At 45.3% G+C, this 27,999-nt stretch overlaps 1 protein-coding gene and 1 long non-coding RNA gene across 2 annotated transcripts; both read left to right on the forward strand.

The window, feature by feature from the left end:
- The first annotated feature begins 3,492 nt into the window (after positions 1-3,492).
- Positions 3,493-6,890, forward strand: LOC143475704 (uncharacterized). Its single transcript, XR_013121093.1, has 3 exons — positions 3,493-3,679; positions 3,933-4,047; positions 4,522-6,890. It is a non-coding gene; the product is annotated as an uncharacterized LOC143475704 (long non-coding RNA).
- Positions 6,891-15,651: 8,761 nt separating this feature from the next.
- Positions 15,652-27,984, forward strand: LOC143474595 (uncharacterized). The gene is made up of 7 exons (XM_076972097.1): positions 15,652-15,799; positions 15,939-16,071; positions 19,099-19,322; positions 19,473-19,675; positions 24,999-25,188; positions 25,426-25,540; positions 25,728-27,984. The coding sequence occupies exons 1-7, from the start codon at positions 15,736-15,738 to the stop codon at positions 26,695-26,697; spliced, it is 1,899 nt and encodes a 632-aa protein (XP_076828212.1). The 5' UTR covers positions 15,652-15,735; the 3' UTR covers positions 26,698-27,984.
- The last annotated feature ends 15 nt before the right edge of the window (positions 27,985-27,999 follow it).

Raw genomic sequence — 27,999 nt, forward strand, 5'->3', positions numbered from 1 at the left:
GGATACTGGACTGGGGAAATACTGGGACTTTATACATAGAAACTAACTAGGGACAGGTGATGGCAATGACACTGGGGCGTGGCAACAAACAAGGAAACACGAAGACAAACGAGCAGGGCGGGACAAACAGGCAGGGAACACGGACATGAGGGAACCCAGAGTGACAGCTACGAGAGGGGGCGTTGCCCTACGTGACAACACCTCAGGAACACAATGACCATCAATACACCTGAAGAAAACATTAGTGCACACTGTATTCCCTGACAGTGTGGTGAACTCATTAAAATTATTCTATTTGTAAGCAAAACTGCAAAACAGTTCAAACAGCTTAAAACATTAAAGTTCATACAACGATATTCAAGTTTTAATCTCAATAAGCTCAACATTTTCAAGTGAAGACAATCACTAAACTCATTGTTTTTGATTTAATATTTGCCGAGCGTCTGACACAATGTGCTCCTGCATGCCTATTGGTTAAAACCATCTAATTAGCATACTGTGATTTTTGAACAAACATGGTGGACAGTGCGGCTGGTGCAGGAAAACTACACTGTAAACCCAGCATTAAGGTTTTGCGCTGTCTTAACTTTTTGTTATGTTTTAAGTTTCGATTCCCAGACCTGAAGCCATGACTGAGGTGTCCCTGAGCAAGAACCTTAACCCTCAATTGCTCACTTGAGATAAAATGTAAGTCGCTCTGGACAAGAGTGTCTGCCAAATGCCATAAAAATGTAAAAAAAAAAATGGTTAAGTTGGGGGAAATTATATTAATTATATAATTATTACTAAAAGTATTGTAGTATGTAGTACTTAAAAAAAAATATATATATATATCTTAAAAATTAAGATTTTCCTAAACACATTTTATTTAAAGTTTTATTTTTTTTAAGTTAACTGTACTTAAAAATTATACATGAACTTAATTATACATACATAATTATACATAATTATACATTAACACATGAACTTACATAAACTTAACATTTCTTAGGTAATCGGTTACAACAAAACCTTTGAGTTTAGTGAACTTGTTGGGTTTTACAGTGTATTACATCACTGAGTGCAGTAAATCAGTGGAATTATGGACTGAGTTAAAGGTTTTAATTTACTGTTGATTAGTGAGCAATTGTGTGAATGTGTAGGATCTGTTATTGTGTGAATCTGTAAGATGTGATACCACAGATGGAGAGAAGAATGGACTTTGAATGACTGTCAGAAATGAAATAGACTACAGAGCAGTAGCAACTAAATACTTATAAGTATTAACACCTATCAGATATGCCATATTATAACTTATATGTTATAATAGATATGGCATATCGTATAGGTGTTAATACTTAATAATTATTGTCACGTTACAGCCCCAGGCCCCTCCCCTTGGGCATGTGTAGGTGTACTCTACGTTTGGTTATGTTCATATATGTATTTCCTTTGGGTGTGGTCCAGTGTGTGTGTGTTCATCTCACCTGAGGCTCATCTCGTCATCACTTGGGTTTCATTTATTTCAAGGTATATAATGTGCGTCAAACTTAGCTAAACTTAGCTAATTGTAATTTACACCTCGTTTCGAGATCCTGTCTTCCCCTCACTGTAACACCTATAAGTTATAAGAGATACAGCATATCCTATATAGTCTTAAGAGATAAAGCATATCTTATAGGTGTTAATACCTTTAAGTTATAAGAGATGTCTAATAGGTGTTATAAGTATCTTACAAATGTCTCATAAGAGTGTTTCTTAATGTCTTTTTAAACAGTGTGCTGAAAAGTTTCAGTTTAATCTGTAAAACCACAGGCTGCACTCAGTGTGGTGCTGATTGTATGGGTAAACAGGATTAAACCTTTACGTCGTCTTGCTGGTTGGGCTGTTGTCTTTATAAGAAGCTTCCGCTACAACAGCACTGAATCCTTTCACTGTGGTGTGAAGTAACACTCAGCTCTGAGTGATTATGAAAGTGTGTAGCTTGTCTTGTCTTTAAAACAGAACACATAAGATATTTTGCTATTATGTTAGAATATATTGTATTATCCACACTTTTTCCTTCACCGAGGGTCAGTTTAATGCTTAGCAAGTCAATAAACAAATCGTTATCAGTTTTGTCCAAGACAGATTTATTATTTATTAATGTTATGTACTGGTGTGGTTTTGATTATTATCAGTGTTTGCAATGCGCTGTGCTTATGTGTAAAGATGCAGATAAGGTGGCTACAGTCTTCTGAATAGGAAACAACTTTTCACACTCTCAGTAGATCTATGTACAAAATGTCAAGAAATCTTTAATGTTTCTTAATACTCTACTTAATACTTAACTAAATAAATAACTAATAATTAATACTAAAACTAAAGCACCTTATACATCAAAGTAAGGCAAATCCTTGTATGTGTAATTCATTTTATCTTAGAACATCTTTAATTAAATTAGTCTGTTCAGTTTTATTGACACAATGCTTTTTTGATATCTCATTATGCATTTATTGACATTTATAGTATAAATGTCTGTTTCTGGATTATGTCCTCAGAGCAGGTTTTCATGTTGTAGATTCTTTAAGCATTTTAGATTGACATGTTTTAAATTTTTCTACGGTTTTAAAATAACAATGCTTAAACTTCAAAATCAGTATCTGTGATTTTTACATTGTAATGCTAATTAATCATTTTAAAGAATACTATTCTATTCATGGAGACTATACACTGTAAATGCATAGGCTTGTGAGCGTAAAAAATTATGTAAATGTGCCATATTTGTCAATTGTGGTTTTTATCTCAATCAAAATTTGTCCTCCGCATTTAACCATCTGTGCAGCTAACACAGTGATCGTTAGGGGGCTGTGGTGTACATGGGCCCAGAGCGGTGGGCAGCCCTAGTCCGGCACCCAGGGAGCAGTTGGGGTTAGGTGCCTTGCTCAAGGGCACCTCAGTCATGGCCTCAGGCCTGGGAATCGAACCCACAACCCTCTGGTCACAAGACAAGTTCCCTAACCACCAGACCATAGTAAACTATGACTTTGTGTTCAAACTGCCAGTTAATATGAGCACAATAACTTTCAGTTCTTATTCTGTCCTGTGGTTATGGCATAGACTGCTCTGTTCCGTTTTAAGGGCAGGAACTGTCTAAGGGACATGAAAGGACTTGAAAGATATTGTGATATTTCACAATGCGTTTATTGACATTTATAGTATAAATGTCTGTTTCTGGATTATGTACTCAGAGCAGGTTTTCATCATGTTGTAGATTCTTTAAGCATTTTAGATTGCCATTTTAAACATTAAAAAGTTTTTAAATTAACAATGCTAAAACTTCAATGTGTATCTGTGGTTTTTACATTTTAATGCTAATTAATAATTTTAAAGAATACTATACTATTCATGGAGACAATACACTGTAAATACTTAGGCTTGTGAGCATAAACTATGACTTTGTGTTCAAACTGCCAGTTAATATGAGCACATTAACTTTCAGTTTTTATTCTGTCCTGCGGTTAAGATGGCATGGACTGCTCTGTTTGAAAGGCAGGAACTGTCTGAGGGAACTGAGAGACCTTCCTGCTCCCCAAGACCTTTTAGGCTTGACGATACCTCTGCAGCACAGTCCACGGTGATCCACTGGACGAGATGCAGCCGTGTCTTATTCGTGGGCTGTTATTTGGCAGTCTTGTGTTTTTGATCGCAGCAGAAGTGGGTGAGTTTTAATGTTTGTCTCTTCAGCTGAGTTAGCTCAGTGGTGAACACTTCGATCTGGCCAGTTTGTTTTGCTGTATCTGAAATTTAGAAAACATGTTGGTGACATTGTAGAGTCTTCTTTAGGCATTATATCTGTTCACTATCATACTGCCCAGAGACAATAATTCATATCAGTTATTTGAGGTTTTATGGGCGCCATTATTGCTTTACAGACACAAACAAGCAGAATAATGAGCATGTTCGTTTCTCAGTGATTAACCGTCCAGTACGGTGCTGCCTGAAGACAACAAACAAAAAGATTTGGATGTTTGAAATCGCCCGATATGTACATCAGGATGCACCATGGTGTCCCATCAAAGCTGTAAGGTAAGTTGTATTCATGGTATCCTGTAATGTATGAAGAACTTTAGAGCATGAGGACATTAGGAAGACATATGACATGAAGACATTATGGGGCAGTCATGGCCTGGTGGTAGGGAACTGGTCTTGTGACCGGTGGGTCAGGTGTTCGATTCCCAGACCTGAGGCCATGACTGAGGTGTCCATGAGCAAGGCACCTAACCCCAACTGCTCCCCGGGCGCTGGGCTAGGGCTGCCCACCGCTCTGGGCACGTGTGATCCACAGCCCCCTAGTAATCACTAGTGTGTGTGTGTGTTCTAACTGCACAGATGGGTTAAAAGCAGAGGACAAATTTCGATTGTTTTGAAAAAAATGACAATTGACAAAAATATGGCACATTTACATTAGGAAGACATATGACATGAAGACATTAACAAAACATTGTTCATGAACACATTCATAATCGGTTACGGGTTGTAACCAAGTGTGTCAATCCACAGATTTTATACCTGGAGTGGTGATGTAATATGTTCTGACCCAACGAGTCTGTGGGCCAAAAAGGTCATGAGGGTGGTGAACAGGAGAAAACCCACCACCACAGAACCAGAGAGAAGAACACCCACCACCACAGAACCAGAGAGAAGAAAACCCACCACCACAGAACCAGAGAGAAGAACACCCACCACCACAATACCAGAGAGAAGAACACCCACCACCACAGAACCAGAGAGAAGAACACCCACCACCACAGAACCAGAGAGAAGAACACCCACCACCACAGAACCAGAGAGAAGAACACCCACCACCACAATACCAGAGAGAAGAACACCCACCACCACAGAACCAGAGAGAAGAAAACCCACCACCACAATACCAGAGAGAAGAACACCCGCCACCACAGAACCAGAGAGAAGAACACCCGCCACCACAGAACCAGAGAGAAGAAAACCCACCACCACAGAACCAGAAACAACACCCACCACCACAGAACCAGAAACAACACCCACCTCCACACAACAACCCACCACTCCACCAGGGCCCATCACTCTACCTGGCTCTACAGTGCCATGGATCACTCTGGGCTTAACAACTGCAAACTGGAGAACATTTGTGACAAGTCCATCTATACCAGTGATGGCCATGAGGGAGGTGGACAGGAGAAAACCCACCACCACAGAACCAGAGAGAAGAAAACTTACCACAGTACCAGAGGACTGTAGAAAACCCACCGCTACTGTACCAGAAACAACACCCACCTCCACACAACAACCCACAACTGCACCAGGGCCCATCACTCTACCTGGGTCTACAGTGACATGGAGTGCCATGAGGGAGGTGGACAGGAGAACAATCACCACCACAGAACCAGAGAGAAGAAAACTCACCACCACAGAACCAGAGAGAAGAAAACCCACCACCACAGTACCAGAGAGAAGAACACCCACCACGACAGTACCAGAGAGAAGAACACCCACCACCACAGAACCAGAGGGAAGAAAACCCACCATCACAGAACCAGAGGGAAGAAAACCCACCACCACAGAACCAGAGAGAAGAAAACTCACCACCACAGAACCAGAGAGAAGAACACCCACCACCACAGAACCAGAGAAAAGAAAACCCACCACCACAGAACCAGAGAGAAGAAAACCCACCACCACAGAACCAGAGGGAAGAAAACCCACCACCACAGAACCAGAGAGAAGAAAACTCACCACCACAGAACCAGAGAGAAGAAAACCCACCACCACAGAACCAGAGAGAAGAAAACCCACCACCACAGAACCAGAGAGAAGAAAACTCACCACCACAGAACCAGAGAGAAGAACACCCACCACCACAGAACCAGAGGACTGTAGAAAACCCACCACTACAGTACCAGAAACAACACCCACCTCCACACAACAACCCACCACTCCACCAGGGCCCATCACTCTACCTGGCTCTACAGTGCCATGGAGTGCCATGAGGGAGGTGGACAGGAGAACAATCACCACCACAGAACCAGAGAGAAGAAAACTCACCACCACAGAACCAGAGAGAAGAACACCCACCACCACAGAACCAGAGAGAAGAAACCCCACCACCACAGAACCAGAGAGAAGAACACCCACCACCACAGAACCAGAGAGAAGAACACCCACCACCACAGAACCAGTGGACTTTTGAAAACCAACCACCACCAACAGTTTTGTGCCCTCTCTGTGTGACCCCTGTGTGGGACCCCTGTCTGTCTGACCCCTTTCAGATTCTTTCATTGATGGTCCTCTGAGTTCTGTAAACAGAAAGATGCAGGTCTTCATTCAGAAAGATGCAGGGCTTCATTCAGAAAGATGCAGGTCTTCATTTAGATAGATGCAGGTCTTCATTTAGATAGATGCAGGTCGTCATTTAGATAGATGCAGGTCTTCATTTTGTTTCAGTGAGTTTGGAGTCTTTATTATGCCAAAAGTTTGCAAGACAAAAACTGTAACAGAGATTTGTGAACACACCCTGTGTTCACTGAAACATCAAATCTTTCCAGAACATTTTTAAGGAAAATTCACATATTTGAAACTCCTCCTCATATTGCTTATTTACAATGATTGTTTTGCATTTATTGTTGCACTAGAAATCATTTCAGGTATTTTGTTTTATACATACAAAGACTTTCAGCCAAGATGCTTTTCCACACTACTAGATATTACATTATGTATGGATTAGATTGATCTACTTTAAATGTTCTCATTCTGTCTCTATGTAGGTCACAAGTATGTCCTATTAAAAATAGTGTCAATTGTTATTTTGTAAATTTTAAGTTGTGCTGTCTTGGCCAGGTCTCCCTTGAAAAAGAAATTTTACTCTCAAGGGACGTCCTGGTTAAATAAAGGTAAATAATAATAATAATAATTTCACGATGGACTGTATGTTTTCTTTCACAGCGGCAGTTGTCCTGTTGTTGTTGCATTGTTTTCTTCCCTCAGGTGGGCGGGGCCTATCAGGCCACCACCTGACGGTTGTTTGTCTGATTATATATGACTTATCTTTGTACCAGTTGACTACTGGTTATTGTATCTTGATTTTGGATCATGTCACGGGTCTTTGGTTGGTGCACATTAATATTAAACCCTCCCTTTTCCCTGAGACTTCTGTACTATATAAGCATGTAGGTCAGACATGTTGAATCATCTCTCAATATATTTGTCTATTTTACTCTATTTCAACTTTAAGGACATTAACAAGTCATTAAGCTCACAGATGAGCAAGGTGAGTGTCGTCTACTGAGAGTGTGGTCAGTGTGAGAGTCACAACACATTTGATCATCACGCTGAAGTTTCAGAACAAGTGGAGAGAACTCGACAGAAAAAAACACACAGTGAGGGTAGAGATTTCTATCATGGCCAAGACTAATGGAACCACATACATAAACACACAAACACACGCACACACATGCACACACACGTGCACACACACACACACAACTCAGTGCTTCAGCCAACACATGAAACATTCCTTTAAACTAAATTAAGTGTGCTGAGATACTCATAGCATTCTGGGAGTTCTTGGTGTGCTCTTCTGTGGTCTCCTATTGGCTCAGACCGTGTGTTTAGGTGACTGGCTATGATCTGATGAAGAACTTTGTCCATTTTGCCTGGTGTTCACAGTAACTTTTGTAGTGTGGTAGACTAACAGTGATGCAGTAGTTTGCAGCAGTGTGTGGGAGGATGTGTGTGTGTGTGTGTGTGTGTGTTTGCACATGTGTTTGCATGTGTATGTGGGAGGATGTGGGTGTTTGTGTGTGTGTTTGCATTTGTGTGCGTGGGAGGGGTGTGTATACATGTGTACATGTGTGTGTGTGTGTGTGTATGTGAATGTGTGTGTGTAGGGGGTGTACATGTGTATAATTATGCTTGCACATTTGTGTGTGTGAATGTGTGTGTGGGAGGGGTGTGTATACATGTGAACATGTATGTGTGCACATTGTGTGTGTGTGTGTGTGTGTGTGTGTGTGTGTGTGTGTATGTCTGGGTTCTTAGCAGAATGAGCGACATGTACCAGTATCTGTTGTCTCTAGAATTTCAACCAAACACACAACCCTGTGTTTATTTAATCAAACACACAATCCTGTGTTTATTTTACCAAACACACAATCCTGTGTTTATTTTACCAAACACACAACCCTGTGTTTATTTAACCAAACACACAACCCTGTGTTTATTTAACCAAACACACAACCCTGTGTTTATTTAATCAAACACACAGCCCTGTGTTTATTTAATCAAACACACAACCCTGTGTTTATTTAACCAAACACACCGTTTCCACTTCCTCAACATCTTCACTCGTCCTTCAAAGTGCCTTGAAACAAGCCTCTAAACGTAATCCATCACGTCTGGAGATCCACCAGTTTACTGCGGTTCACAGACGGTGAGCTCTTCACCAGTGAGCAGGTGGTCCAGATGAGCTGTGTGGGAGGTGGAGTGAGGAGGTCCAGCAGAACACCTGAAGATCTTCCTACACCCACAGGCTGAAGAGGAGACTGAGTCCTCCATCACAACCACAGCTGTAATGGAGATGAGTGAACACACCTCAGGAACACAATGACCATCAATACACCTGAGGAAAACATTAGTGCATTAGACCACTGAGTGCAGTTAATCAGTGGAATTATGGACTGAGTTAAAGATTTTAATTTATTGTTGATCAATGAGCAATCGTGTGAATGTGTAGGATCTGTTATTGTGTGAATCTGTAAAATCTGATTCCACAGATGGACAGAAGAGAGTGTCACGCTACAGCCCCTGACCCCTCCCCTTTGGGCGTGTATTTATGTCGTCTACGCCTAGTCGTCTGCGTCTGTGGATCTCCGTGGGTGTGGTTGTATAAGATTGTTAATCTTGTAAACCTTGTAAAGATTGTAAAGCTGCTTTGTGAAAACGTGTTGTGAAAAGCGCTATACAAATAAATTTGATTTGATTTGGTTATGTCTGAACGTGTTCATCGGTCTCACCTGTGGCTCGTCTCGTCATCACTCGGGGTTTATGTGGTTTGTCTATTTAATGTGCGTTCACGCAGTGTCCCGTGCTCGTCTTTGTTAGAGTCTTACACGTACTGTTATGTGTGACAGTTTTACGTGCGCTGTCTGTGCTTATTCGTATAAAATAAAAGTATTGTGACGGCGCTGGGAATATGGACTTATGAGCTCTGCCACTGACTAGTGGAGGATGCTGGGAAATGTACAGGGTGGGAGATTTTTACGTTTGTTAATGTTCCTTAACATGTCAATTTATGCATCTTTGTATTAGCAGTTCATTTATGGAAATGTGGGAATGCTTTGGGGACATTTTGTTGGGAATTAACATTGTTAAATCAATGTTAAATGTGTGCAGCGATATGGCATGACTGCCAGCAAAGCACCTGTGGTAGAGAAAGAATGTAATAGAACAGCTATTACTGTTGGTGTTCAATAAAGCGCATTTCTCGCAAAATGAGCTTCCTGAGTGAGTCTCCTTCTTCACCGGCACCACAGTATCGTTATTGTGTTCAAGACTGGACTCGTGCCTCGTCCTTCTCCCAGCGCCTCAGCGTTACAGAAAGACGAGCCGACCAAGACATGCCAGGCTGTGAGTCCCGCACTAAGAAGGGGAAGAGAGCATGCAAGCACCATCACGCCTCTTCCCCTGCACGTCGGCGCGACGCCCCCGTAACAGTCGTGGAGATGCAGCAGGACCGCATTTGTGCGAGCCTGCTGCGTCGAGCTCAGGAGGCCGAAACGGAGGCGAGTGCGGAATGCTTCCGGCTGGCCGCGCAGAGGGTGTGGAGTGAGAGGCACTGCACTCCGACCCGAGACTCCTCCCCCTTGATGGTGGGGTCCTTTGAGATCTCCACGGCAGGAATGACTCCGAAACCCCCCGAGAAGGAGTTTGAGGGAGAGGAGTCTGAAGAGGAGGAGAGCGCCCCTCCATCGGTGTACTCTGCCCCCACAGGCTACTACAGCGAGGGTGAGGAGGAGGTCAGCCCTCCCCCGTCTCTGTACTCTGTTCCCACAGAGTACTATGGGGGACGCGAGCCCTCCTCCATCCGAGTACACCGAGGGCAAGTCCTGCACCGAGGAGGAGGAGGTGAGCCCACCCCCGTCGAAAAACTCCGGTGAGACCGTGAAGGGGAGGAGAGACCCGAAGGGGGGTGTTTCTCCCTATCCCTCCGAGGGGAGCGATCGCTAGGAGGAGGGGAATTTCCCCGGTGGGGTCCTCGGAGGGAGGAGAGTGAGCGCAGGCAGGCCTATCCTGCGGCACGCCCCCGAGGGCTTCCGGAGAGACTGGATGCAGGTGTTTGAATAATTTATTAAATAAAGAAGGCAACGGACTAAACAGAGGAAAGTAAACAGGTATAGGGGAGTATAGGCAAAAGAGAACATGCAACCAACTACGTGGAGAATAGACAATAACTAACAAACAAACCTAACTACTACAAAGGACACACACGATAACAGAAACGCTAAGCTCATCACAAACTAAACAGGACTGAAAGACCTGGGAGGAGCCCGTGATTCGTTTCACCTGAGGGTCGTTTGTTCGTCTATATATGTCTTGTCTTTGTACCAGTTGACCGCTGGTTATTATATCCGTCATTTGGATCTACGTCACGGGTTTTTGGTTTGCACACTTTTCTATTAAACCATCCTTTTTCCCTGAGACTTGGCGTGATCGCTTCATTTTTAGTTTGCACACCCTGACCATCACAGAATGACCAGCCACCCTTCGGAAGCCGCCGAGTCTCTTTTACTTTCTCCTTCGTTCGTGGTCATGTCTCGTGGTAAGTGTTTGTCTACGTGGTGTTTTGTGAAGAGTTCCGCCGTGCTTTTGTGTTGTGTTTGTGGCATGGCGAGGACCAGGGCTGTCTTCCCTGGGAACAACTCTTCGTGTTGTGTGAGGGTTAAAATGTGTGTGCGTGTGAACGGACGTGTGGATCAGTGTGCGTCGCTCGTTGGGTTAAATGTTAAATGTTCTGTGTGTGACGCTGGTGCCGCTCCTCACTGTCGCCTCACTCCCCGTGTTGTCTTGTGTTTCATGTGGGGAGCGACTGCGAACATGAGCGGCGTGTCACTACTTTGTGTGTATGGAGAGCGCGCATTTGTGGGTCCCGTCTGTTTATTTGTACACCCTTTTTTTTGTTTGTCTAGTATATGCGTGTGTGTTTTGTTCTAGCATGCTTGTGCTTCATGTTTAATGTAATTCCACGCATGCTCCTCCCCTTAAATGTGTGTTTGGGGGGGGATCGGCTGTGGTCCTGTGCCACGGAGTGTTGCACGGAGGGCGTAGCTCCTAAGGGAGGCCCTGACCAGGAACGTGGGGGGTTCTCCTGAATTGGAGGAGACCCCTCCCCCATGGTAGGGGGATCAGGTTAAGTACGCGTGTGTGTTGTGTTGGTTTGCGTTGGTGTGTGTGTGTGTGTGTGTGTGTTTATGTGCAGGTGCTTCTCCCTGGCGGTGGATCGTGGTGTTCCTGGACCCTCCCTCCTGCTCGAGGTGACCAGGAGGCCCTTGGGGCTGTTCCCCAGCCCGCGATGCGGGTGCTCTGGGCCTCGGTCTCTGGCGCTCCTGGGTTGGGTGGAGGAGTCCACCTTGTAAGGGGAGGCCCCGGCTGGGGCTGACTCCCCAGGAGGCTGGGGTGGCCCCTAGCAGAAGGCAGGGGTCAGCTCCGGGAGGAGGCGGGTCCAGAAGGTGACATAGCTACGCCCCAGGGAGGTAACCTGTGCACACACACACCTCGGACAAATAAGGAGCCATAGCTTCTCGTCCTCGCATCTGTGGGGCCCACCGGCTGAATGCCGGTTAGGGTGTGAGGACCCTGTGACCGACCGGGGCGTGGTTTTGTGTTGTTAACGGCCCAGTCAGTCCAGGGTCCCGCCCAGCTAATCAGTGTTTTGTGTTTTGTGTTCCAGCTCCCGGACTGCAGGAGGTGTGTCCCTGCCTGTCCCTGCCTTCCTGCCCCTTCGTGCTTTGTGTGCAGCCGCTGTGTGCCACACACCCAGTGGAGGGGAGTGTGGCTTGGTGGGGGGGTCTGTCACGGTGAGGCGGCCCCCTACCGGCCGCCTCCGTCCACAGCGGTTGTTGTTGTTGTTTGTATTGTTACGTTGTGTGCGTCCCTCAGGTGGGCGGAGCCCGTGATCCGTCTCACTTGAGGGTCATTTGTCTATATATGTCTTGTCTTTGTACCAGTTGATCGCTGGTCATTATATCCTTTATTTGGATCTACGTCACGGGTTTTTGGTTTGCACACTTTCAATTAAACCATCCTTTTTTCCTGAGACTTGGTGTGATCCCTTTGTTCTGTCCATTCGTCCAATGCTGAGAAGCCCGGCATTATTAACGCACACTCTCCGAATCCGTTGAATTAAAAGTTATTTATTGCGTACAAGTGAAATGTTGATATAATGCGCCAACTTTGGTTCAAACCAATCGTTTTGATCGTGTTCCTTTTCTTCATCAGACAATAAAGACTGGACAAGTTCATGTAACTCTGTAAACTCCACCATATAATCACGGAAAGCTACAAGCAGCTGTTGCACTTCATCTACGGTGTCGCCAGCTTCTATTAAGGCATTTATTTCGTTGCTTTTTCGTGTAAGGACACCCAGTTTTCCTCTACGAGATGCAATTAAATTAAACAATTGTTTTTCTCTTTTGATGACCTCCTCATCCTCGTTCATTACGTGTCCCAGCATTATTCTGGTTTTCCCCAGACTGTATCAATGATCTGTAAAGTTTTCCTTAGCACAGCGGCCCAAGCTTACTCAAACACCAGTGTACTCACGACTCGCCGCCACGGCCGGAGCTTCCACACCAGAGATCCATGATTCCATTTTCTGCTCCGTGACTCCACAAACTCCTAGAACATTTTTTTTTACTTTTTGTTCTGTCCATTCGTCCAATGCTGAGAAGCCCGGCATTATTAACGCACACTCTCCGAATCCGTTGAATTAAAAGTTATTTATTGCGTACAAGTGAAATGTTGATATAATCCATGATCCGTCATTCTTAACTGCATATTATAAAAATGGTCAAATTAAAGCGTGGTCAAAACAAATGTGTTTACCAAGCTTCCCACTAGCCTTCCCTCTAGCGTTTCCCCAAACTATCCTACGTCATATAACCTTGTGACCAAAAAACTCAGGTGCGTCAATTTAACTAATAAAAAATAATAAGTGTATGCAAAATGGCTGTAACACCCTTCCATTTTATTTAGCTCACCCTGCCCGTCTGTCACGGAACAGCTCCGGACCCCTCCCTGTGGGCGTGTGTCTACGTCGCCTGCGTCTTGCCGTCTGCGTCTATGGCTCCTCGTGGGTGTGGTTGTGTCTGCATGTGTTCATTCGTCCCACCTGTGGCCCGTTTCGTAATCACTCGGGGCTCATGTAGTTTGTCTATTTAATGTGCGTTTGCGCAGTGTCGTGTGCTTGTCGTTGTCTTTAGTTTGCACGTTGCATGTGTGTGTGAGTTTGTGTTTTCTGTGCGTGTATTGCGCAACGCAACTTCAATAAAGCAGTGACGTTGGCTGCGTATGCAAGGATCCGTGTCTCGTCCTTCCCACTGCACCCCAGCGTTACAGAACGACAAGCCGCGTTGAGACACCAGGACAATGCCCGGCTATAAGCCCAAGTCCAGGAAGGGGAAGAAGAAACCCAGCAAGCGGCATCACCGCACTTCGCCCTCGTCTTCACGGGGAAGCTCGCCCATACGGGTCGGCGTCCTCGAGTGGCACGAGACGGGTACGCCACCAGAGGGTGGCCGTGGAGTGGAGGAACACCAGCCCCCGCAGGACAAGACCACGCCTACGCTGGCGCAGCTGGAGGGAGACCCGGTATGTGCGTCCCTGCTGCGTCACGCTCGGAAGCACCTGAACCCCGAGGCGGCGGAGGGGCTCCGCCAGGAGGCGGTGCGAATATGGAGGGTGTATCACCCCTCGTCCTCCAGGGAGCCCTCACCCCTGCGGGTACACGCCGTTGAGCTCTGCGGGTTGGTGAGGGACCCCGAGAGCGAGCTGGAGGAGGGGGATTCCCCAGGCGAGGAGTCGGAGCCGGACTACGGTGGAGAGGATTACCCTCCGTCGTTGGACGATGTCTCCACCGTGGACTACGGTGGAGGGGACTACCCTCCGTCATTGGACGACGTCTCCACCGTGGACTACGGTGGAGAGGACTACCCTCCGTCGTTGGACGACGTCTCCACCGTGGACTACGGTGGAGAGGACTACCCCCCGTCATTAGACGAAGCCTCCACCGGGGGCTACGGTGGAGACTACCCTCCGTCCGAGGGCTCCGGTAGCGGAGAGGACGAGGAGAGCCTCCCCCCCTCGGAACTTTCGGTCGAGACCACGAAGGGGAAGTGGACCCCCTCTTCCGACCGCTCCAGTGACAGCGACATGGACTGTGCCCGGGGTGGCAGCCCGGAGCGACCCATGGACTGGAGCCAAGGAGAAGAGGGGGAGGACATGGAGACAGAGGGGGACCGTCCGCACAGCCCGTTCGGCACGTCAGCCGGCCGCGCAGCACCCAGTGGAGGGGCTGCAGCTACGGCTGGAGGTGGAAAGGTGCCCGCAGCTCCCGATCTCTCGCTCCTCTGGGCTCTCGTCTTGGCGCGTAGCTGGGCGCCTGTTTCATGTTTGTGTGTGCCTGTGTTTGTAAGTCTTCCCGTATGTGTGCCCAATCCGTTATTCCCTTTCGTGCCTCTGTGTGTTAGTGTGCCAGTCTGTGTGTTGGTGAACGTCCCGTTGAGTGTGTCTAACGTGTTTTCCCCCGTCTTCCCAGGGAGGGTGTTTTAGGGGGTTCGTGGCGGTCCTGCCGTCGGGGGTGACGGCTCTCGGAGGCTCGTAGACCAGCGGCTCCGGACCTGCCCGTCGGTGTAGGTTCGGGGCATTCCAGCTGCGCCGGACGCTCCGGGAGTAGCGAGCCCCTGGTGGCGGGTTCTGTCACAGAACAGCTCCGGACCCCTCCCTGTGGGCGTGTGTCTACGTCGTCTGCGTCTTGCCGTCTGCGTCTATGGCTCCTCGTGGGTGTGGTTGTGTCTGCGTGTGTTCATTCGTCCCACCTGTGGCCCGTCTCGTAATCACTCGGGGCTCATGTAGTTTGTCTATTTAATGTGCGTTCGCGCAGTGTCGTGTGCTTGTCGTTGTCTTTAGTTTGCACGTTGCATGTGTGTGTGAGTTTGTGTTTTCTGTGCGTGTATTGCGCAACGCAACTTCAATAAAGCAGTGACGTTGGCTGCGTATGCAAGGATCCGTGTCTCGTCCTTCCCACTGCACCCCAGCGTTACACCGTCACACCTGGATTATGTCCTCAGAGCAGTTTTTCATGCTGTAGATTCTTTAAGCATAGATTGACATTTTTTCATTGTTCTATGTTTTTAAAACAGCAATGCTTAAACTCCAATGAGTATCTGGAATTTTTACATTGTAATACTAATTAATCATTTTTAAGAATACTATTCTATTCATAGAGACAATACACTGTAAATGTTTAGACATGTGAGCATAAACTATGACTTTGTGTTCAAACTGCCAGTTAATATAAGCACATTAACTTTCAGTTCTTATTCTGCCCTGTGGTTAAGATGTCATGCACCGTTCTGTTTGAAGGGCAGGAAATGAGGGACCTGAGAGACCTTCCTGCTCCCCAAGACTTTTTAGGCTTGAAGATACTTCTGCAGCACAGTCCACAGTGATCCACTAGACGAGATGCAGCCGTGTCTTGTTCCTGGGCTGTTATTTGCTGTTCACTGGGTAACCGGTGCAGTAGTAGGTGAGTCTTAATGTTTGTCTTTTCAGTTGAGTTAGCTCAGTGGTGAACACTGCGGTCTGGCCGGTTTGTTTTGCTGTATGTGAAATTTAGAAATCGTAATGTTGATATTGTAGAGAGAAACAGTTTTCTTGTGTGTCAGGGCAGGGGTCTTCTTCAGGGATGAACCGTCCAGTAGAGTGCTGCCTGAAGACATCAGACAAAAAGATTCGGGTGTCTGAAATCGCCCGATATGTACATCAGTATTCACCACTGTATCCCATCAAAGCTGTACAGTAAGTTGTATTCATGGTATCCTGTAAGGTATAAAGAACTTTAGAGCATGAGGACATTAAGAAGACATGAGGACATTAGTAAGACAGTGAAACGAAACAACATTCCTCCAGGACCATGGTGCAACATAAAAACACAGTGCAGACAGAACACAAGTGCAACGGACAGACAGTACAACACAATACAGACAGTACAATATACAGAGTGCAGACAGACACTTCACTAGACAGAGAAGTGTAAGAGGTAGGTCCGTTTAGTGCAAATTGTGCCGTGTGCAATACTCAGTATATGTGCAAAGGGAGTCCCTGTCGCAGTGAAGTAGTGTGTGTAGTGCCTTCACATTGTCAGGGATAAGTGGTTGGGTGTGTGTGGGTGAGTGTGTGTGTATGGAGAAGAAGTCCATCAGTTTAGTGTCTGGCGTTGAGGAGTCTGATGGCTTGTGGGAGGAAGCTGTTGCAGAGTCTGGCCGTGTTGGACCGGATGCTGTGGTACCTTCTTCCCGATGGGAGGAGGGAGAACAGTGTGTGGGAGGGGTGGGTGGGGTCATCCACAATGCTGGTTGCTTTGCGGATGCAGCGGGTGGTGTAAATGTCTGTGATGGAGGGGAGAGAGACACCAATGATCCTCTCAGCTGTCCTCACTATACGCTGGAGGGTCTTGCGGTCGGAGACATTGCAGTTCCCAAACCAGGCAGTGATGCAGCTGCTCAGGATGCTCTCTATGGTGCCTCTGTAGAAGATGGTGAGGATGGATGGAGGGAGGCCGGCCTTTCTCAGCTTCTGGAGGAAGTAGAGATGCTGCTGGGCTTTCTTGGCTGTAGAACTGGTGTTCAGGGTCCAGGTGAGGTTTTCCGCTAAGTGGATACCAAGGAACTTGGTGCTCTTAACAAGCTCCACAGTGGACCCATCAATGTTGAGCGGAGAGTGAGTGTGACGTGCTCTCCTGAAGTCAACAACCATTTCCTTGGTCTTGTCCACGTTCAGGTGAAGGTTGTTGTCTTTACACCAGTCTGTCAGCCGCTGCACCTCCTCTCTGTACGCTGACTCGTCGCCTTTGCTGATGAGACCCAGCACTGTTGTGTCATCAGCGATGTGGTTTGAACTGTGTTTTGCTACACAGTCATGAGTCAGCAGGGTGAACAGCAGAGGACTCAGAACACTGCCCTGGGGGACCCCAGTGTTCATTGTGATGGTGCTGGAGGTGCTGTTCCTGATCCAGACTGACTGGGGTTCTCCCAGTCAGGAAGTCCAGGATCCAGTTGCAGAGGTGTGTGTTTAAGCCCTGCAGGCTTAGTTTCCCGATGAGTTTTCGTGGGACGATGGTGTTGAATGCTGAACTGAAGTCTATGAACAGCATTCTGGCTTAGGTGTCCTTCTCCAGGTGGGTGAGGGAGAGTTGAAGGGTGGTGGTGATGGCATTGTCTGTGGAGCGGTTGGGACGATTCGCGAATTGCAGGGGTCTAGTGAAGGGGGCAGCTGGGTCTTGATGTTCCTCATGACTATCCTCTCGAAGCACTTCATGATGATGGGGGTGAGTGTGACGGGACGGTAGTCATTGAGGCAGGACTTCTGGACACTGTGGACTTCTTTGGCACGGGGACGATGGTGGTGGTCTTGAGGCACATTGGGACAGTGGAGCTGCTCAGGGAGATGTTGAAGATGTCCGTGAGAACATCCGTCAGTTGTTCTGCACATTCCCTGAGCACTCTGCCGGGGATGTGGTCTGGTCCTGCAGCTTTGCGTGGGTGGACTCTGCGCAGAGTTCTCCTCACATCCACTGCAGACAGACACAACACCTGCTCGTCTGGCTTGGGCGTGGCCTTCCTTGCCGACGTGTCGTTTTGTGACTCGAACCGTGCATAGAAGTCATTCAGGGCATCAGGGAGGGAGGCATCACTGTCACAGGACGATGGTGTTGTCCTGTAGTTGGTGATTGCCTGGATGCCCTGCCACATGCGCCGTGTGTCACCAGTGTCTTTGAAGTGGCTGTGGATTCTCTGGGCATGTGAGCGCTTTGCCTCTCTGATGGCACATGACAGTTTGGCCCTCGCTTTCCTCAGGGCCACCTTGTCACCCGCTCTGAAGGCTGAGTTGCGGGTCCGCAGTCATCCACGGCTTCTGGTTTGGGCATGTGGTGATGGTCCTGGACACAGTAACATCATCAATGCACTTGCTGATGTAGCCAGTGACTGATGCTCCAGGTTAACTGTGTCGCCGTCAGTTGCAGCCTCCCTGAACATGTCCCATGCAGTGCGCTCAAAACATTCCGGAAGGGCAGAGATGGCTCCTGCCGGCCAGGTTCTCACCTGCTTCTGAACTGGTCTGGCATGTATGACGAGCGGTCTGTAGGCTGGGGTGAGCCACACAGACATGTGGTCCGAGAACGCGAGGTGGGGGCGGGGCTCCACCCGATACGCACTGGGGATGTTTGTGTAAACAAGATCCAGCGTGTTCGCTCCTCTTGTTGCAAAGTCCACATGTTGATGGAATTTAGGGAGGACTGACTTGGGATTTGCATGGTTGAAATCTCCAGTGATAATGAATAGTCCATCTGGGTGTTTATTTAGCAGATCGCTGATAGTTTCGTACAGTTTGCATAGTGCCTCTTTAGCATTAGCACCTACACTAGGTGGTATGTACACGGCGGCTATCAGCACGGCGGAGAGTTCTCGTGCCAAATAAAAAGGTCTACATTTGACTATCAGGAACTCCACTATCGGAGAGCAGTGTCTAGTGACAGTCACAGCGTTGTTGCACCATTGCGTGTTGATGTAAACACACACGCCTCCACTGCGGGTCTTCCCGGACAGGGCCGCGCTCCTATCCGTCCTGAACGCGGTTAGCGGTTAGCCCCGCTAGCTGAATGGCGCTGTCTGGGATGTTGTCGCTCAGCCACGATTCCACGAAGACTAAAACACAACAGTCTCTGAACTCACGCTGGGTCGTTCGCTGGAGTCGAATATGGTCCATCATAATCAATCATAATCATAATCGATTCACTGGTTTATAACCAAGTGTGTCAATTCACAGGTTTTATCACTGGAGTGGTGATGTAATATGTTCTGACCCAATGAGTCAGTGGGCCAGAAAGGTCATGAGGGAGGTGGACAGGAGAACAACCACCACCACAGTACCAGAGGACAGTAGAAAACCCACCACGACAGAACCAGAGAGAAGAACACCCACCACCACAGTACCAGAGAGAAGAAAACCCACCACAGAACCAGAACCTCATCTGACCAAGAGCCTCCTGGGTGAGTGAAAATATGATGCCTTGGTTGGTTTAGAGTTAGTCATTAAAAATCACCTCTGTGATGTGATGTTATTCTGATAATAACAAAAATTTGCTTGGATGAAATAACCTGCTAACCCATGTTTTGACTTTCTCCCGAATGGACCTACAGATTGCACAGCTCTGCCAGACCCACAGGCTATGACACAGAGACCATCCTCCACAATCCCCACTTTAACTGAGCAACATAAACACAGTGGGGGCACAAAAATGGTCAAAACGCAAAAAGAAAATGGTGGAACCTCAGAAACAACAACAGAAGCACCTGGAGAAAAGAATAAAACAGCAGCAGAACAGTTTTGTGTCCTGTCTGTGTGACCCCTGTCTGTGTGACCCCTGTCTGTGTGACCTCTGTCTGTGTGACCCTTGTGTGTGAGACCCCTGTCTGTGTGACCCCTGTCTGTGTGACCCCTGTCTGACTGACCCCTGTCTGACTGACCCCTGTCTGTGTGACCCCTGTCTGTGTGACCCCTGTCTGTCTGACCCCTGTCTGTCTGACCCCTGTCTGACTGACCCCTGTCTGACTGACCCCTGTCTGTGTGACCCTTGTGTGTGAGACCCCTGTCTGACTGACCCCTGTCTGACTGACCCCTGTCTGTGTGACCTCTGTCTGTCTGACCCCTGTCTGTCTGACCCATTGCAGTTTCTGTCGTGGATGGTCCTCTGTGTTCTGTTAACAGAAAGTGTCAGGCCTGCCTCCCTCCTGTCGGTCATGTCTTCTGTTTGTCTTTTATTTTGTAATTTCCTAGTTGTGTCTGTCTTCACTCCCCTGCCCCCTCGTTATTGCTTTCTGCTGTGTCTTGTTGAGTCCCTTGGTTGGTTAGTATATTTAAGTCTTGTGTTTAGTCTCTTGTGTTGTCGGTTATTGTAAGTACCTCTTGCTCGTATACCTGTTGGATTCTTGGTGTTCTCTGTTTGTCTATTTAGCCTGTTTGTACTCTCTGTTCTTTGATGTTCTCTTTCAGTTGTACTTCAGATTGTGGTTTTTCTAGTTATATGCTTGTTGATGTCTTTCCTTTTCTGTAGTCATGTTCCCCCAGTTATGTTAGTGTTTGGTTCCTATGTTAGGTGTTGTTTGATTCTTGGTGTATGTTTTGTGTGCTTTGTGTATATGTATCATTAAACCATTGTTCAGTCCGCACTTGCGTTCAGCCCTCTGTCCTAGTTGTTACAGAAAGATGCAGGTCTTCAATCAGAAAGATGCATTGTCTTCATTTTGTTTCAGTGGGTTTGGAGTCTTTATTATGCCAAAAGTTTGTAAAAGGTGGAGCAGAGATTTGTGACCCCACCTTGTGAGACATCAAATGTTTCCAGAACATTTTTGAAGAAAATCCATATATTTGAAACTTCACCTTATATTGCTTATTTAATTGTTTGGCATTTTTTGTTGCACTAGAAATTATTTCAGTTATTTTCTTTTTTACTTTCAAACAGTTTCAGCCAAGATGCTTTTTCACACTTAGTAGATATAACATTATGTATGGATTGATCTAATGTAAATGTTCTCACTCTGTCTCTATGTTGGTCACAAGTCTATTAAAATAGTCAAATGTTAATTTCACTGTGGCCTATATGTGCTCTGTACTATAAAAGCATGTAGGTTAGACATGTAGAATCATTTCTCACTATATTTATCTATTTGTATTCAACTGTAAGAGTTCTAATGGACAGGACTAATGGAACCACACACATACACACACACACACAAATCAGTGCTTCAGCAATCACATGAAACATTCCTTTAAACTAAATTAAGTGTGCTGAGATACTCATAGTGTTCTGGGAGTTCTTGGTGTGCTCTTCTGTGGTCTCCTATTGGCTCAGACCATGTGTTTAGGTGATTGGCTATGACCTGATGAAGAACTTTCTCCCTTTTGTCTGGTGTTCACAGTAACTTTTGTAGTGTGGTAGACTAACAGTGATGCAGTAGTTTGCAGCAGTGTGTGGGAGGATGTGTGTGTGTGTGTGTGTGTGTGTGTGTGTGTGTGTGTGTTTGCACATGTGTTTGCATGTGTATGTGGGAGGATGTGGGTGTTTGTGTGTGTGTTTGCATTTGTGTGTGTGGGAGGGGTGTGTATACTTGTATACGTGCGGGGGGGGGGGGGGGGGGGGGCGTACATGTATGTGTGCACATGGGTTCTTTGTTCATGAATGAACAACATGTACCAGAATGCAGAATGAACAACATGTACCAGATTTTGTTGTCTCTAGAATTTCAACCAAACACACAACCCTGTGTTTATTTAATCAAACACACAACCTGACACACAGTTTCCACTTCCTCAACATCTTCACTCATCCTTCAAAGTGCCTTGAAACAAGCCTCTAAACGTAATCCATCACGTCTGGAGATCCACCAGTTTACTGCGGTTCACAGACGGTGAGCTCTTCACCAGTGAGCAGGTGGTCCAGACGAGCTGTGTGGGAGGTGGAGTGAGGAGGTCCAGCAGAACACCTGAGTCTCACTGATGAAGATCTTCCTACACCCACAGGCTGGAGAGGAGACTGAGTCCTCCATCACAACCACAGCTGTAATGGAGATGAGTGAACACACCTCAGGAACACAATGACCATCAAGACATCTGAAGAAAACATTAGTGCATTAGACCACTGAGTGCAGTTAATCAGTGGAATTATGGACTGAGTTAAACATTTTAATTTACTCTTGATCAGTGAGCAATTGTGTGAATGTGTAGGATCAGCCATATTTGTTACAACAGCATTGTAAATGTTAATGTTGTTATGTTATTGTAAATGTTAAAGTTACCACAGATGGACACACAATTGGTTTACATGATTATCAGAAATAAAATAGAGTGCTGGGCAGTAGCAACTTAATACTTAGAGATATAGCATTTCTTAAAGGTGTTATTATTTATACGTTATAAGAGATATAGCATATCTTATAGGTGTTATTATTTATACGTTATAAGAGATATAGCATATCTTATAGGTGTTATTATTTATACGTTATAAGAGATATAGCATATCTTATAGGTGTCTTCGGTGTCTTACAAATGTCTCATAAGAGTGTCCCTCAATGTCACTCTGCCTTTTTAAACAGTGTGCAGGAAGGTTTCAGTTTAATCTGTAAAACCACAGGCTACACTCAGTGTGTGGTTGAACATGTGACACAGGCCTCTCAGTAACATCAGTGAACCTGTAGACCATTAATGTAACATTTACAAAATAAGACAAACACTAACTTTGACTTTTGACCTATATCATGCCACCTCACAAACATTAGTGTATTATGTCATTGAGTACATTTAATGACTGGAACAAATGAATGAAAGGTTTTATTTAACTAATGGTGAGTAATAATGTAATTCTGCAGGATAAATCATATTTGTGAGGTCTCAGTGAGATTCTAAATGATGGACAAAGTTGACAGACATTGCATGACTTCAGGAGTTATAATGGGTTGAACTATTAAAAATCTTCTAGAAGCTTCTCAAAGTGAATTTCTGGTGATTTTATGATTGTATGATGATGGGCATTTAAAGTCTGGTGGTTCGCAGGACTGTGAGGCAGCTGATTGGCTGGAGGCTTTGGTCTGTATGTAAACCTGCAGGACTGCGTTTCCTTCACAGATCCTTTTCCGGATCACCCCCAATGATCCACTAATGCTTCGGTGATCTTGTCAAAGTCGGACATTACACGTTTGACTTCAGTTTGGCGAGTGTGTGTACTCGTCTGCTAGGTGAAGCACTGTAATGTGTTCTGATGGTTATTTAAGGGTTAAGTGTGCTTTTCTCTGTTGTGGTGTAGATAGCTTGTACATCATTACCACACCCTCATTTCCTAACTCTGAGGAGCAACATCATTCCACTGTGGACTGGTGAGTGGCAGTCGCATGCACTCTGTTATTTCTGAATTATTCTAAAAATTTGTTACATTTGCAGAATATTTTTGTGATGTTCATGTTTAATAAATTAGCATGACCACTTGATAATGGGACTGAATGGGATAATGCTAACATAATAGTTAGATATTAAAGGGATAGATATTAAATAGAATAGATATTAAAGGGAAAATGCTAATGTAATATTTAGATATTTCTGATTATGAAGGATGATCTTACATTGAGCTCTCTGTGTAGATAATGCAGACGTATTTAGATCTCTGTACACTTGGGCATGCTTGTTTCTGGCACCATGATTCCATAGAGTTGTAGAATAACAGACTCCAAATCCCAGAAGCCATTGCAACTTGGCTTATCTGTTATCCTGCCTTAATACCTTTATAGCCACGTTGTCTCTTGTAACCCCGTAAACGTACGAGACAGTTGGTGAAAGCTCAAAGATCCCGCACACATATCCCAACACACCCCCTTCCCAAACACACACACATAGGGGTTTCCATGGCTGCAGTGCATATATATATATATACATATATTTGTATATATGTATATATGTATATATGTATATTTGCATATTTGCATATTTGTATATATGTATATATCTATATATGTATATATGTATAAAGAGCGCATGTCACCTTTCAGATTTCTTTCAATATGATTTCGCTCTCAGTTTTTTGTTGTTGTGGCGGTCAGACTTTCAGTTTGATTCGTCCATTTATTTCGACTCTGTCTCAGTTTTTGTCAGCTGGAAAAAAAAACCTCGTTGTGTTCACTGCAGAGGTGCAGACGAGCGTACCAGTCACTACGTGGGTTTGACCTCACAAGTCAGAGGCAACGGCTGGGTTTTCCAAGCCGGTATCAAACCATTCATCCCCTTCCACACCTACAAACACTCTTAATAACTTACTGCAACTTACACATTTGCTTAGTGAGCTTCTGGCTGAATGCCAATACACAAAGTTTAACAGCAGTATGTAGATGTTGTTGACATTTATACAGCAGAATATGCATTATGAATAAGTATTTTTCAGAATGTATGCCTATATGATATAATATATATGAATATTCATCATGCCAATACATGCATGTTTATCTTGCTGACGGTGTCGTTGCTGTGTTAACAACCCTATAAAGGTCTATTTTAGCTTAACAAAACAGCTGTAAATAGATGCTGAGAAGTCTACAAATTATTATTTAGTGTACAATTCTGTTTTTAATATATTTCAAGAAATCCTGATTGTATTAGCACATTAACTGTCACGTTTGCGTTGTTCACCCAGGTCACCTCTGTTACATCATGATTTAAAGTGTGTTGTGCTCAACCGTGTTTAACCAAATGGCTTCATTAGCTGCTGAAAGAGCGTGACTCTTTAATCTAATTTTAGTGAGGATGCTTTCGATACAATGGTTGCCATTATTACTAAAATTTAAAAAAATCACTCGTTTTTAGGCTTTATCGGGCTTGGGTCTCTCATTTTAATGGTCTGATAATTCCATCACCTCCAATCATTCCATGAGCATCTGGGTTGCTATCTGAGGTGAACACGCAGTCATACAGCAGAGTTAATGGTGGTCTTGCGACCATGTTGAACACACCTCATGTGCTCCATCACCACCCCCCCCCCCCCCCCTTTACCACATTATTGGGTAGGGGCTTCTGTTTCTCAGTGTGTCTTTCTCTGTCTCTACAGAGGTGTGAGAGCTGTTTTCACTCACGTCTTCCATTCTACACTCATCTTTTCCTGTCGTCGTGTGAGGTTTGAGTGGGTCTAGGTTACAGAGAGGGGAGGGTTAGGGGTTTCTGGGCCTGTGGGCTCAGAGACCTCCCCTCTGCTAAGACCCTTGATCAGTAGTGTCGTGGCCACAGTCTACAGTGTGCAACAGGGCAAGATGAAGCAGCTCTTCTATCTATACAAATGCTTGTTTGTGTTTGTCCTGCAGTGGATGTCAGGGGTGTCAGCAGGTGAGTTTTTAAAGTGTCTCTTCAGCTCTGTTCAGTAGTGAGCTCTGTGGTCTTGCCTCAGTTTCCTTTTCTTGGTATGAAATATAGAGTATGTGGTGATGACATGGTGGGTTTCAGAGAGAGAAAGTGTGTGTTCTCATGTCAGTGTGCATGGTATCCAGGAAAATTATATCTGAAAGGGGTTTTGAGCCATTATAGACACAAACAAGCATAATAATGAGCATGTATGTTTTTCAGGGATGGACCGTCCAGCATCGTGCTGCCTGAAGACAACAAACAAAAAGATTCGGGTGTCTGAAATCGCCAAATATGTAAAACAGGAGGTACAACCGTGTCCCATCAAAGCTGTAAGGTAAGTTGTATTCATGGTATCCTGTAAGTTGTGATGAACTTTAGAGCATGAGGACATTAGGAAAACATATGACATGAGGACATTAGGAAGACATATGACATGAGGACGTTAGGAAGACATATGTTATGAACACATAGACATAGATCATAATCATTTACGGACTGTAACCAAGTGTGTCAATTCACAGGTTTTATACCTGGAGTGGTGATGTAATATGTTCTGACCCAATGAGTCAGTGGGCCAGAAAGGTCATGAGGGAGGTGGACAGGAGAAAACCCACCACCACAGTACCAGAAACAACACCCACCTCCACACAACAACCCACCACTCCACCAGGGCCCATCACTCTACCTGGGTCTACAGAGACATGGATCACTCTGGGCTTAACAACTACAAACTGGAGAACATTTGTGACAAGTCCATCTATACCAGTGACACGTAAAAATACGGAGGGATTTGGTATGACCACCGATAGACCATCAACTACAGATAGATCAACAACATACACAAAATATCCAACAATAACATCAAAGGAAGCAACCAGCATAGCAACAAAAACTCTGAGAACCACAAGGAGGACATCTCCATCTCCTCAGGATCCAAGCACCTTGACTTCAGTGGTCAGTGAGCCTTCAGATATAACAAACGTCAAACCCACATCATTAACAACGAAGGAGACACCTGGAAAAACCACTGAGCTGCTGCCGAGGACACTCACAAAAGGGGCCGTTAAAAGGACGTCTACCATGGACACAAGTGTGAGGACGTCTACCATGGACACAAGTGTGAGGACATCTACCATGGACACAAGTGTGAGGACGTCTACCATGGACACAAGTGTGAGGACGTCTACCATGGACACACGTGTGAGGACGTCTATGGTGTCCCAAAAAGTTGAACCCCACAGAACCGCCGTGAGCAGTCACACCACTGCACCGTCACTGAAAACGAAGGAACCATTACCGACTTCAGGCCCGCCAGCTCAAGAGACGTTCACGACAATTAAGCTGCGTTCAACACGTATCACAACCACGCCTCGCAAACCAATGAAAAAACCCACCCAGACCTCCAAGGTAACACGACTGCCATGGCTACACAGGAGACGGATAAAGAAAAGAAAGATGGGGTTGAGGCGGGTACAGAAGAGAGGCCATTAACAGACGTTTGTAGACGTTTTATGGACACAGCGTTCTTGTTTTGTTTAGATAAAGCTCTAAAGGTTAAAAATGTATCGGGGGGGGGGGGGGGGGGGGGTTTGCATGCATGGTCATTGCTGCAGCTGTACACACAGTGAAACTTCCTGTGGTTACGTTTACCCTCATTCCATTTGTGCCATCGAGCGCTCGGTGATGGGTACTTTCATTGTGGGTCGAGTAGTCTGGTCTGGGATCAGTATTATTTAAACTTTAGAAACATCTAGTTGAACTAGTACAGTTTGGCCGATGAAGAATAATCCAGCTGTACAGTTTCGATGGCTTTTTTGTTTGTGTGTTTTTGTTTGTTTGTGGTGTTCTGGGCTACACTGTATGAATGTAAGTGTTTAGTCAACACTACGTTTTACTTCATTCCAAAAGGCAAAAGTTCTTTTAGGCTGTGAGGTGCAATATACATATTTTCATAATCATTCATTCTAATATAATGTAGAGTGGATTCTTAGATTTCTGAGCCACAATTTGTGGTGAATACATATACTAGCTATTTATAACTGTCATGTAATATTTCTGCTATATTGTATTACAATTTCTTTTATAATAAAATAAACCCTATTAAATATTGTAATATATCAACTGAGCTATGGAAGCATGTATTATCTATTACCTATTATCTATTATCTATTACATTACCAATATTACACTGCATGTACCTAGCAATTTCAGACCAGTACCTTACTTACACCAGTTCTCTTTGTTAACTGTGTTTCAGAGTTTCCTTTGGACTGGTTACAGTTCATTTGTCCACCAGTCAAACTGATACTATGATGTGGTGGAAAGTGATATTCCACAGTCAGCACAGAATTGCAGTGAAGTTCCTGCAGTGTCACACATTTACCACAGGGAGGCGCACTCAGCCAGCGCACGTCTAACTGCGCTCGCCACTCAAGCGTTTTCTTACACGTGGTCCCGAGAATAACACCGAAGCTCATCATATTACTCAGAAGCCCTGGGCAAAGATATTCATCTGAACTTTTGAGTCAGGTTATAGAGACCTTTCCTACACGCCTAACTTTGACCACGTTGTGTGTGTGTGTGTGTGTGTGTGTGTGTGTGTGTGTGTGTGTGTGTGTGTGTGTGTGTGTGTGTGTGTGTGTGTGTGTGTGTGTGTGTGTGTGTAAGGGAGAGAGTGTAGTCTGTTATAGAGTGCCTCAAGATTTTTCTGTTTAAATTTGGTTCATCATGCAATAATCATGAAACTTTTGTCAAACATGATTGGACACATTTTAATAAAGGCTGGAATATTTA

The sequence above is a fragment of the Brachyhypopomus gauderio genome, chromosome 14, assembly GCF_052324685.1.
Source record: "Brachyhypopomus gauderio isolate BG-103 chromosome 14, BGAUD_0.2, whole genome shotgun sequence".
Lineage (NCBI taxonomy): Eukaryota > Metazoa > Chordata > Actinopteri > Gymnotiformes > Hypopomidae > Brachyhypopomus > Brachyhypopomus gauderio.